At 55.6% G+C, this 13,080-nt stretch overlaps 1 protein-coding gene across 1 annotated transcript in view; it reads left to right on the top strand.

The window, feature by feature from the left end:
• The first annotated feature begins 429 nt into the window (after positions 1-429).
• The window catches only part of LOC147086720 (semaphorin-3F-like), a 33,006-nt gene continuing 20,355 nt past the window's right edge, over positions 430-13,080 (top strand). Inside the window, exons 1-4 of the mRNA XM_085978876.1 lie at positions 430-935; positions 6,243-6,387; positions 9,204-9,426; positions 12,763-12,851. Coding sequence (XP_085835002.1) covers positions 6,280-6,387; positions 9,204-9,426; positions 12,763-12,851 — 420 coding nt within the window. The 5' untranslated portion in view covers positions 430-935; positions 6,243-6,279. The remainder of the gene's footprint in view (positions 936-6,242; positions 6,388-9,203; positions 9,427-12,762; positions 12,852-13,080) is intronic.

The raw sequence follows: 13,080 nt of genomic DNA, 5'->3' as shown, positions 1-13,080 counted from the left end.
CTAAACCTCTCCGCCTCTCTCTCTCTCTCTCTCATTCTCTCCCCCGTCTCTCTCTTGCTCCCTTTCTCTCCCCCGATCTCTCTCTCCCTCTCCCCGATCTCTCTCCCTCCCTGTCTCTCTCTCTCTCTCCCCCCCAGTCTCTCTCTCTCTCTCCCCGTCTCTCTCTCTCCCCCCCAGTCTCTCTCTCTCTCTCCCCCGTCTCTCTCTCCCCCGTCTCTCTCTCCCCCCGTCTCTCTCTCTCTCTCCCCCCGTCTCTCTCTCTCTCTCCCCCGTCTCTCTCTCTCTCTCCCCCCGTCTCTCTCTCTCTCTCCCCCCAGCCTCTCTCTCTCTCTCCCCCCGTCTCTCTCTCTCTCTCCCCCAGTCTCTCTCTCTCTCTCCCCCCAGTCTCTCTCTCTCTCTCTCCCCCGCCTCTCTCTCTCCCTCCCCCAGTATCTCTCTCTGTAGTGTATGTACCCGTCTACCTTTAAGAGAACTATTGTATGTAACCGTCCACCTTTAAGAGAACTATTTTAGGTGTTGCACTACTTGTTGGCTTCTGTATACTGTAATACCGACGGTGACCACACCGGTATATAAGTGCTGTGTCAGGATTTATTGGGCAGATTCGCCCGACCTTCGAATAGTAAAGTCCTGTTTTAAGTTACTCTTGGAGTCTGTGTATTAATTAACTAAACAACCCACAGACTTTACAGTGGCGACGAGTCCGATCGTACCCTGCGGCAACAATACTTCCGAAGCAGTTAACGAGCGTCGAGAAGAGGCAACCGCCCTCGTCATTCTGCTGGGAGAAAACTCGAGTCTGCAGAGCTAGAAAGGAGGAAGAATTTAGAGACAAAGACTTCCATCAGCAACAGGCACTGACTGTCCCTTCTGCCACGGTGAGGAGTGAGCCGATCAGCACGAGAAGCAAGTCGGCCACGGTGACTGTGAGTAAGGTAAAGTAAAAAGAATAACCAGAGGATAAGGGCGGTGCACTCGACCACGGTCGAGGGGGAAAGGAGCCGGACAGAAGTCGGGCCCAGAGGCGCTGAGACTGGGGCAGCGTGGAGCAAGGAAGCCGCGGTACAGACAGGCTGGGGACGCAACGGCGTCGTGAGACAGCTAGACCGCGACCGGCGAAAAAGGCCGGGCAGCAACCGAAGCCACGAAGCGCTGCGACCGGGAACGTAGGCGCGGGAAGAGATAAACTCAGCTGCAGCCGGGGAGGGAAGCTCCGGACTGCGAGAGGGCTGGGAGGCGCGATTGGGAGCCGAGCGAGCGGGAGAGGCAGAGCCGACCAAGGGAGACTGAGCGAGAGCCAGTCCAGCGGCTGAAACTGTTCGCCGTCAACGGGGTGTACCCAGCGCCGGTAGAGCCGAGCGAGCGGGAGAGAGACAGAGCCCGAGCAAGGGAGACTGAGCGAGAGCCAGTCCAGCGGCTGAAACTGTTCGCCGTCAACGGGGTGTACCCAGCGCCGGTAGAGCCGAGCGAGCGGGAGAGAGACAGAGCCCGAGCAAGGGAGACTGAGCGAGAGCCAGTCCAGCGGCTGAAACTGTTCGCCGTCAATGGGGTGTACCCAGCGCCGGTAGAGCCGAGCGAGCGGGAGAGAGACAGAGCCCGAGCAAGGGGAACTGAGCGAGAGCCAGCCCAGCGGCTGAAACTGTTCACCGTCAACGGGGTGTACCCAGCGCCGGTTGCCCTGCCGAGAAAAGGGAAAGCACTGAAGCCGACGCGCAGGCTGTGAACCTGAAAGCCAGCGGCCGTCGCCCGTGGGGAAAGTGTACCCCTCCCGCCAGGGGAAGAAACGCGGGAAGCCGCCATTAGGCGGGGAAGAAGATAAGCGCGGGAAACCGCCATTTTCGCGGGAACCGCCATCTTGAAAAAAAAAAGAAAATTTAAAGAAATAATCCGTGGTGTTATCAGGAAGAGAGGAAGATGCCTAAGCGTGGTAACATCAACGATTTTAATTCCGAGGTAGAAGACTGGGCCACGTATGTGGAACGCATTGAGATCTATGGTGAGGCCAATAAAATAGAAGAAGATGACAAAGCTATAACCTTGCTAAACTCGATGGGCGCGAAGACATACGAGCTCTTGAAGCATCTACTAGCACCAGCTAAACCGGCGGATCAGACTTTCGATGAGATTGTGACTGTTCTGAAGGATCACTTGAACCCCACACCGTTGATGCTGGCTGAACGATTCAAATTCTATGCGAGAACGCAACGGAAAGATGAAAGCAACGCAGAATACTTGGTCGAACTGCGTAGACTAGCGAAACACTGCCAGTTCGGAGGGAATCTGACAGAGGCACTCAGAGACAAATTCGTGTGCGGATTGTCGAAGGAAGAAACACAAAAACGACTGCTCGAAGAGAACGATCTTACACTTGAGAAGGCTGTCCTTATTGCTGCATCGAACGAAGCCGCAGCGAGAGGAACGGCGGAAATGCAGCTAAAGGCAGCGGCACTCAGGGTGCAGCAAATTACTTCGGGTACAACGAAATGCTATCGTTGTGGGAAGACAACACACGACCGGAACCAATGCTGGTTTAAAAACCAGGAATGTAGGAAATGTGGCAAGCTCGGTCACATAGCTAAGGTATGCCGGTCAGGAAAGAAGACCAACAATAATGAGTCACCACAAAAGAGGTACAGAAAGGTACATGAGGTGACCAGGAAGAGTCCGGAAGAACAGAATTCGGACTCACACTCCAACTGCAAGGAACTGGATAGTCTGAGAATTCACAATGTGAGTAATGAAGCTGACCGACAAGCTATCTGGATCACACTACAGATTGCAAAAGTCCAAGTGACAATGGAAGTGGACACCGGATCGGCGTTGACGGTCATGAATAAGCATGATTATAAAAAGTTATTCAAGCATATTCCCCTACGGGATACGGAACTAGTATTGAAGACATACACGGGGCACAAAGTATACCCCATCGGAAAGATAGAAGTCAAGGTGAGATACAAGGACAAAGAGCACCAAAGGATGGACCTGTATGTGTTGCCTGAGGGAGGTCCACCACTTCTGGGACGGAAGTGGATCAGGAAAATAAAGATAGACTGGCATTCACTAAACACCATGACAGTAGATTCCGGAAAGGAAGATGTCAAACCTGAATGGTTGTCCAGAATATTAGACGAAGCTAAAGAGGTATTCCAGCAAGGACTGGGAACACTGCGAGGAATTAAAGCAAAGGTTAAGATTGCAGAACATGCAAGCCCAAAATTTTTCAAAGCCAGATCGGTACCTTACGCGATACGACCTGCTGTGGAGGCAGAACTGGAAGAACTTGAACGTTCAGGGGTACTGTCAAAAGTGGACTGGAGTGAGTGGGCCACGCCCATTGTTCCCGTCATGAAGTCTTCAAGTGACAAGCCAGGGGGACCGGGGAAGGTCCGCATCTGCGGAGACTTCAAGATCACAGTTAATCCGGTGCTTCACACGGTACAATACCCGCTTCCGCGGATTGAAGATATCTTTGCTTCGTTGGCTGGAGGGAAACACTTCACCAAGATAGACCTGGCTCAGGCATACTTACAAATGGAAGTCGAGGAAGAGTCGCGTCAGTACCTCACCATCAACACACACAGAGGCTTGTATCGTTATAATAGACTGGTTTTTGGGGTAGCTTCGGCTCCAGCAATTTGGCAGAGGGCCATGGAGCAGGTATTACAAGGAATTCCAAGCACGCAGTGTTACTTGGACGATATCCTGATTACGGGAGAAGACGAGGAAGAACACCTCACAAATTTGAAACTGGTGCTCACTAGGTTGAAGGAATATGGCCTTCGAGTTAATCGCCAGAAATGTGAGTTCTTCCAAAAACGGATCTCGTACTGCGGTCATGTCATTGACCGAGAGGGGCTGCACAAGTCACCTGACAAGATAGAAGCTGTCGTGAAGGCCCCCGCTCCGGAAAATGTATCACAGTTAAGATCATTCTTGGGGTTGATTAATTATTATCACAAGTTTCTGCCGAATCTATCCACGGTGCTGCATCCGCTGAATGCTCTGTTGCGGAAAGAAATACCATGGAAGTGGAGTGAGGAATGTAAGAAGGCCTTTCGCAGAAGCAAGGCGTTGATTACCTCTGAAGAAGTGTTGGCTCATTTCAACCCAACGTTACCTCTTCGTCTAGCTTGTGATGCTTCCCCCTATGGAATTGGAGCAGTACTTTCACACAAGTTACCAAATGGCTCGGAAAGGCCAGTGGCATTTGCGTCCCGATCATTGACCTCCGCTGAGCGAAATTATGCTCAAATAGATAGGGAGGCCCTCAGCCTTGTGTGGGGCGTAAAGAAATTCAATCATTACTTGCAGGGCAAGAAGTTCACATTACTGACAGACCACCAGCCGTTGGTGTCCATATTCAACCCTAACAAGGCCGTTTCCACCATGACAGCGCAAAGGTTACAGAGGTGGTCTGTGTTACTTGGGGCACACCAATATGACATCGAATACAAAAGGTCCAAACAGCATGGAAATGCTGATGGGTTATCGCGCTTGCCATTGCCGATAGTAGAAGAAGCGACTACAGTGGACCCGGTAGAAATGTTCCACTCATCCATAGTGGAATGTCTACCAGTAACAAATTCGATGATCGAAAACGAAACAAGAAATGACCCGACTCTCTCACGAGTCTATGATTTAACGGTGGAGGGATGGCCAGCACAGGGCGAACCAACGCTGCCAGCATTTTCGCAGAGAAAAGAACAGCTGTCAGTGTGCCGAGGAACCTTGATGTGTGGATCTAGAGTGGTGATTCCACCCAAACTTCAACAGAAGGTGTTAAAGGAGCTGCACGAGGGACATCTAGGTGGAGTGAAAATGAAGAACCTAGCAAGAGCGTTTGTGTGGTGGCCAGGCATTGATGGGGACATCGAAGAAATCACTAAGAGCTGTCTAGGATGCCAGAAGGTCCAAAACGCGCCACCACAGGCTCCTCTGCATCCATGGGAGTGGCCCTCATCTCCTTGGCAAAGGGTACACATCGACTTTGCTGGTCCATTTATGGACTCAATGTTTCTAATAGCGGTGGATGCACACTCCAAGTGGCCGGAGGTAATAAAGATGTCCACCACCACCACGGAAAAAACCATCACAGTGTTAAGGACCATGTTTGCTAGGAATGGGCTGCCGGAACAGATCTGTTCTGATAATGGACCGCAATTTGTGTCCGAAGAATTCAAGAAATTCTTAAAGAGCAATGGGGTTAAGCACTACACGTCAGCCCCATACCATCCCGCCTCCAATGGATTGGCTGAAAGGTTTGTCCAGACCTTCAAGAAGGCCATAAAGGCCATGGGTAATGAAGCCATTAACTTACAACATAAGGTGGATAGCTTCTTGTTGGCGTACAGGAATGCAACACATGCGGTCACAAATCAAACTCCCGCCATGATGTTTTTCAATAGAAGACTGAGATGCCGGCTGGATTTGATTAAGCCAAACGTCAGAAGGGACGTAGCGAACCGGCAATTCCAGGGCATGAATGAAAGGCCAGCTAGATCTTTTCAGATAGGTCAACAAGTTTTGGCCCGGGACTACCGTACCGAGAAACGGCAGCCTGGAACTATTGGAAAAAGGCTAGGGCCGCTGATGTATACCGTGGACATTGGTGACAGCATAATAAGGCGCCATGTTGACCAGATCATAGGGTCAGCCACAAATGGCCAACCTACTCCACAACCTTACACGGCTAATGTTGAAGCAGAGATACCCAGAACACCTACCTCCGATCTGGTAATACTGGAATCAGATGAACCTGACACTGTCCTTCAAGCCGAATCGACCTTGCCAGAAGCACCTACTACCCCGCCGGGAGTTACGACACCACCGAGGCGTTATCCGGACAGAGTCCGGAAACCTCCAGAGAGACTGAATCTGTGAACTGTCTTGCATAAAGTTGTATATATGTTATAATGTATGTTTAATGGGGAATCAGTATGTTGTAAGCTAAAAAGGGAGGATTGTAGTGTATGTACCCGTCTATCTTTAAGAGAACTATTGTATGTAACCGTCCACCTTTAAGAGAACTACTTTAGGTGTTGCACTACTTGTTGGCTTCTGTATACTGTAATACCGACGGTGACCACACCGGTATATAAGTGCTGTGTCAGGATTTATTGGGCAGATTCGCCCGACCTTCGAATAGTAAAGTCCTGTTTTAAGTTACTCTTGGAGTCTGTGTATTAATTAACTAAACAACCCACAGACTTTACACTCTCACCCTCTCCCCTTTGGTCCTCCAGCTCTGTGTTTCGGGGCTCGGCGGTCTGTGTCTATTCCATGGCCGATATCCGAACCGCCTTCAATGGCCCGTTTGCCCACAAGGAGGGATTGAACTACCAGTGGGTGCCGTACTCGGGGAGAGTTCCCTATCCTAGACCGGGAGCGGTGAGTGTCTGTCTGAGTTACACTGCAGAGAATTAGACAGAAAGCAATGGGATCGAGCCCCACTCCAGAGACCAGAACTGTGCACGGTGCTCCAAGTGTGGTCTAACCAAGGTATATGGAGACCAGGACTGTGCACAGTGCTCCAAGTGTGGTCTAACCAAGGTATATGGAGACCAGAACTGTGCACAGTGCTCCAAGTGCGGTCTAACCAAGGTATATGGAGACCAGAACTGTGCACAGTGCTCCAAGTGTGGTCTAACCAAGGTATATGGAGACCAGAACTGTGCACAGTGCTCCAAGTGTGGTCTAACCAAGGTATACGGAGACCAGAACTGTGCACGGTGCTCCAAGTGTGGTCTAACCAAGGTATATGGAGACCAGAACTGTGCATAGTGCTCCAAGTGTGGTCTAACCAAGGTATATGGAGACCAGAACTGTGCACGGTGCTCCAAGTGTGGTCTAACCAAGGTATATGGAGACCTGAACTGTGCACAGTGCTCCAAGTGTGGTCTAACCAGGGTATATGGAGACCAGAACTGTGCACAGTGCTCCAAGTGTGGTCTAACCAAGGTATATGGAGACCAGAACTGTGCACAGTGCTCCGTGTGGTCTAACCAAGGTATATGGAGACCAGAACTGTGCACAGTGCTCCAAGTGGGGTCTAACCAAGGTATACGGAGACCAGAACTGTGCACGGTGCTCCAAGTGTGGTCTAACCAAGGTATATGGAGACCAGAACTGTGCACGGTGCTCCAAGTGTGGTCTAACCAAGGTATATGGAGACCAGAACTGTGCACAGTGCTCCAAGTGTGGTCTAACCAGGGTATACGGAGACCAGAACTGTGCACAGTGCTCCAAGTGCGGTCTAACCAAGGTATATGGAGACCAGAACTGTGCACAGTGCTCCAAGTGTGGTCAAACCAAGGTTCAATACAAGTTTAATGTAGGTTCTCTGCTATTCAATTCTATCCTTCTAGAAATGAACCCGAGTGCTTGTTTTGCTTGTTTTCATGCCCTTATTAAACTGCGTGGTTACTTTTAGTGATTTGTGTATCTGAGAGGTCTCGGCCTTTGCGATTGAAGATGGAGAAATGTCTCCCTCTGGTGGCTGAATCAGTAAATGACTCGAGAAGCTTGACACCATTCAGGACAAAGCAGCCCGCTTGATCGGCACCCCGTCCACCACCTTAAACATTCACTCCCTCCACCGTCGGCGCACCGTGGCTGCAGTGTGGACCATCTACAAGATGCACTGCAGCAACTCGCCAAGGCTTCTTCGGCAGCACCTCCCAAACCCGCGACCTCCTCCACCTAGAAGGACAAGGGCAGCAGGCGCACGGGAACACCACCACCTCCAAGTTCCCCTCTGAGTCACACACACCATCCTGACTTGGAAATATATCGGCCGTTCCTTCATCGTCGCTGGGTCAAAATCCTGGCACTCCCTCCCTAGCAGCGCTGTGGGAGCACCTTCACCACACGGACTGCAGCGGTTCAAGAACACGCTGTTTAATCCAACCTCTTTGTGTTATTTAACAATAATTGTTACCTTAACTATTCTGTCTCTCGTATTTCAACAATGTGTAAAACATTGGGGAAGTACTGAGGGTGCGCCGCACTGTCGGAGGGGCAGTACTGAGGGAGCGCCGCACTGTCGGAGGGGCGGTACTGAGGGAGCGCCGCACTGTCGGAGGGGCGGTACTGAGGGAGCGCCACACTGTCTGAGGGGCGGTACTGGGGGAGCGCCGCACTGTCGGAGGGGCGGTACTGAGGGAGCGCCGCACTGTCGGAGGGGCGGTACTGGGGGAGCGCCGCACTGTCGGAGGGGCGGTACTGAGGGAGCGCCGCACTGTCGGAGGGGCGGTACTGAGGGAGCGCCGCACTGTCGGAGGGGCGGTACTGAGGGAGAGCCGCACTGTCGGAGGGGCAGTACTGAGGGAGCGCCGCACTGTCGGAGGGGCGGTACTGAGGGAGCGCCGCACTGTCAGAGGGACAGTACTGAGGGAGCGCCGCACTGTCGGAGGGGCGGTACTGAGGGAGCGCCGCACTGTCGGAGGGGCGGTACTGAGGGAGCGCCGCACTGTCGGAGGGGCGGTACTGAGGGAGCGCCGCACTGTCGGAGGGGCGGTACTGAGGGAGCGCCGCACTGTGGGAGGGGCAGTACTGAGGGAGCGCCGCACTGTCGGAGGGGCAGTACTGAGGGAGCGCCGCACTGTCGGAGGGGCGGTACTGAGGGAGCGCCGCACTGTCGGAGGGGCGGTACTGAGGGAGTGCCGCACTGTCGGAGGGGCAGTACTGAGGGAGCACCGCACTGTCGGAGGTGCCGTCTTTCAGATGAGACATTAAACCGAGGCCCCGTCTGCCCTCTCGGGTGGATGTAAAAGATCCCACGGCCACTATTGGAAGAAGAGCAGGGGGGAGTTCTCCCCGGTGTCCTGGGGCCAATATTTATCCCTCAACCAACATCACTAAAAACAGCTGATCTGATCATTTATCACATTGCTGTTTGTGGGAGCTTGCTGTGCGCAAATTGGCTGCCGCGTTTCCTACATTACAACAGTGACCACACTTCGAAAAAAGTCCTTCATTGGCTGTGAAGGGCTTTGGGACGTTCTGTGAAGCGCTGTAGAGAAATGCCAGTCTTTCGTTAACCTGTTCAATTCTGGGCAGTGGGGACTTGAACCCACAGAATTTCTGACTGACCGACGAGAGTTAAACTAACTGAGAGTTGACACTGCGGCGGGGAGAGAAAGGCTACGAATTGTTTCGGGACGTCCCGAAGCGGTGGATTAACGTCCGGTCTTTCTTCCCCTCAGTGTCCAGGAGGGTCTTTCACTCCAGGGATGCAGTCGACCAAAGATTATCCGGACGAGGTGATCAATTTTGTACGCACCCACCCGCTGATGTACAACGCGGTTTATCCCGTTCACCAGCGCCCGCTCGTGATCAGGACTAACGTGGATTATAAATTCACCACCATCGCGGTCGATCAGGTCGATGCCGTCGACGGGCGGTATGAGGTGCTGTTTCTCGGGACAGGTAGGTTGTCTCCGCCCCGCCCCCATACTCAGGAGGGCAATGGGGCCGCACTGTCGGAGGGGCGGTACTGAGGGAGCACCGCACTGTCGGAGGGTCGGTACTGAGGGAGTGCCGCACTGTCGGAGGGGCGGTACTGAGGGAGCGCCGCACTGTCGGAGGGGTGGTACTGAGGGAGCGCCGCACTGTCGGAGGGGCGGTACTGAGGGAGGGCCGCACTGTCGGAGGGGCGGTACTGAGGGAGCGCCGCACTGTCGGAGCGGCGGTACTGAGGGAGCGCCGCACTGTCGGAGGGGCGGTACTGAGGGAGCGCCGCACTGTCGGAGGGACGGTACTGAGGGAGGGCCGCACTGTCGGAGGGGCGGTACTGAGGGAGCGCCGCACTGTCGGAGGGGCGGTACTGAGGGAGCGCCGCACTGTCGGAGGGGCGGTACTGAGGGAGCCTCCGCACTGTCGGAGGGGCGGTACTGAGGGAGCGCCGCACTGTCGGCGGGGCGGTACTGAGGGAGCGACGCACTGTCGGAGGGTCAGTACTGAGGGAGCGCTGCACTGTCGGAGGGGCGGTACTGAGGGAGCGCCGCACTGTCGGAGGGGCGGTACTGAGGGAGCGCCGCACTGTCGGAGGGGCGGTACTGAGGGAGCGCCGCACTGTCGGAGGGGTGGTACGGAGGGAACGCCGCACTGTCGGAGGGGCGGTACTGAGGGAGCGCCGCACTGTCGGAGGGGCGGTACTGAGGGAGCGCCGCACTGTCGGAGGGGCGGTACTGAGGGAGCGCCGCACTGTCAGAGGGGCGGTACTGAGGGAGCGCCGCACTGTCAGAGGGGCGGTACTGAGGGAGCGCCGCACTGTCGGAGGGGCGGTACTGAGGGAGCACCGCACTGTCGGAGGGGCGGTACTGAGGGAGCGCCGTACTGTCAGAGGGGCGGTACTGAGGGAGCGCCGCACTGTCGGAGGGGCGGTACTGAGGGAGCGCCGCACTGTCGGAGGGGCGGTACTGAGGGAGCACCGCACTGTCGGAGGGGCGGTACTGAGGGAGCGCCGCACTGTCGGAGGGGCGGTACTGAGGGAGCGCCGCACTGTCGGAGGGGCGGTACTGAGGGAGCCTCCGCACTGTCGGAGGGGCGGTACTGAGGGAGCGCCGCACTGTCGGAGGGGCGGTACTGAGGGAGCGACGCACTGTCGGAGGGTCAGTACTGAGGGAGCGCTGCACTGTCGGAGGGGCGGTACTGAGGGAGCGCCGCACTGTCGGCGGGGCGGTACTGAGGGAGCGACGCACTGTCGGAGGGTCAGTACTGAGGGAGCGCCGCACTGTCGGAGGGGCGGTACTGAGGGAGCGCCGCACTGTCGGAGGGGCGGTACTGAGGGAGCGCCGCACTGTCGGAGGGGCGGTACTGAGGGAGCGCCGCACTGTCGGAGGGGTGGTACGGAGGGAACACCGCACTGTCGGAGGGGCGGTACTGAGGGAGCGCCGCACTGTCGGAGGGGCGGTACTGAGGGAGCGCCGCACTGTCGGAGGGGCGGTACTGAGGGAGCGCCGCACTGTCGGAGGGTCGGTACTGAGGGAGCGCCGCACTGTCGGAGGGGCGGTACTGAGGGAGCGCCGCACTGTCGGAGGGGCGGTACTGAGGGAGCGCCGCACTGTCGGAGGGGCGGTACTGAGGGAGAGCCGCACTGTCGGAGGGGCGGTACTGAGGGAGAGCCGCACTGTCGGAGGGGCGGTACTGAGGGAGCGCCGCACTGTCGGAGGGGCGGTACTGAGGGAGCGCCGCACTGTCGGAGGGGCAGTACTGAGGGAGCGCCGCACTGTCGGAGGGGCGGTACTGAGGGAGCGCCGCACTGTCGGAGGGGCGGTACTGAGGGAGCGCTGCACTGTCGGAGGGGCGGTACTGACGGAGTGCCGCACTGTCGGAGGGGCGGTACTGAGGGAGCGCTGCACTGTCGGAGGGGCGGTACTGAGGGTGCGCCGCACTGTCGGAGGTGCCGTCTTTCGGATGAGACGTTAAACCGAGGCCCCCGCCTGCCCTCTCAGGTGGACGTAAAGGATCTCACGTGATTACAAAGAGCACCTCTCAATGTTGCCAAGCTGCCTGACATCACCCTGGGGCAGTGGCCGGGACCTGTAGACCTCGACCCTGAGCCGGGGCCGATACAGCTGGCTGCCAGTCTGTCGGTGTGCTATTAGACCACTGACGGCATCGCATCAAGGCCCTGCCCTTCACCTGCTTTCTCCCAGGGGTGGTCACTGGACGGTGATCGGGAGCGGGCGTATAATTCTTCCCCATCCCCTCCTCTCCCCCACCGCCCCTTTCCTGACCCATCGGGTACTGAGGCTAATTGTAGAGGCAATCCCCTGACCCTAACTGGAGCAGCGGTCGGAGGGTGGGGTTTGAGGGGTGGGGGAAGTGAAACATAGAAACATAGAAGATAGGAGCAGGAGTCGGCCATTCGGCCCCTCGAGCCTGCTCCACCATTTAATGAGATCATGGCTGATCATCCAAACTCAGTACCCTGTCCCTGCCTTCTCCCCATATCCCTTGATCCCTTTAGCCTTAAGAAATATATCCAACTCCTTCTTGAATATATTTAATGAATTGGCCTCAACTGCCTTCTGTGGTAGAGAATTCCACAGGTTCACCACTCTCTGGGTGAAGAAATTCCTCCTCATCTCTGTCCTAAATGGCTTACCCCTTATCCTTAGACTGTGACCCCTGGTTCTGGACTCCCCCGCCATCGGGAACATCCTTCCTGCATCTAGTCTGTCTAGTCCTGTTAGAATTTTATAAGTTTCAATGAGATCCCCTCTCATTCTTCTAAACTCCAGCGAGTATAAGCCCAATCGACCCAATCTCTCCTCATACGTCATTCCTGCCATCCCAGGTATCAGTCTGGTGAATCTTCGCTGCACTCCCTCCATGGCAAGAACATCCTTCCTCAGATAAGGCGACCAAAACTGCACACAATACTCAAGGTGTGGTCTCACCAAGGCCCTGTACAACTGCAGCAAGACATCCTTGCTCCTGTACTCGAATCCTCTCGCTACGAAGGCCAACATACCATTTGCCTTCTTAACCGCCTGCTGCACCAGCATGCTTACCTTCAGCGACTGGTGCACAAGGACACCCAGGTCTCGTTGCACTTCCCCTGCTCCCAATCTATTGCCGTTCAGATAATGTGTCGTGTCAGTGGGTGTCGCTGGGTCTCGGCTGGTCCATGTGTTTGGCGGGGGTGGGGGGGGGCCGGGGCGGGGGTCTCAGGACCACACCAGGCGGCCCCTTGAGAAAGCGGGGTTTGGGGTGACGTTCCCCGGTTAACGCTCTGCCCCTCCCTCTCGCTCTCAGACCGCGGAACTGTCCAGAAAGTTATCGTGCTACCGAAGGACGACCGGGAGATGGAGCAGCTCACCCTGGAGGAGGTGCAGGTCTTTCGGGTAAGATTTGCGGCGGAATTTTCCCCGCTAGGAATTTAAAAAAATATATGTATCATTCTCGGGGATGTGGGTGTCGCTGGCCAGGCCGGTGTTTATTGGCCGTTCCTAATCGCCCCTTGAGAAGGTGGTGGTGAGCCGCTGCCTTGAACCGCCTCAGTCTGAATAGCAGGGGGGAGCGGGGCTAATTGGAGAGCTCGTTCAAAGAGCCGGCACAGGCACGATGGGCCGA

This window comes from Somniosus microcephalus, unplaced genomic scaffold (assembly GCF_052327205.1).
Source record: "Somniosus microcephalus isolate GS21.2 unplaced genomic scaffold, FLI_Smic_1.0 unresolved_chr7, whole genome shotgun sequence".
Lineage (NCBI taxonomy): Eukaryota > Metazoa > Chordata > Chondrichthyes > Squaliformes > Somniosidae > Somniosus > Somniosus microcephalus.
This window is presented reverse-complemented; position numbering and strand designations above follow the sequence as displayed.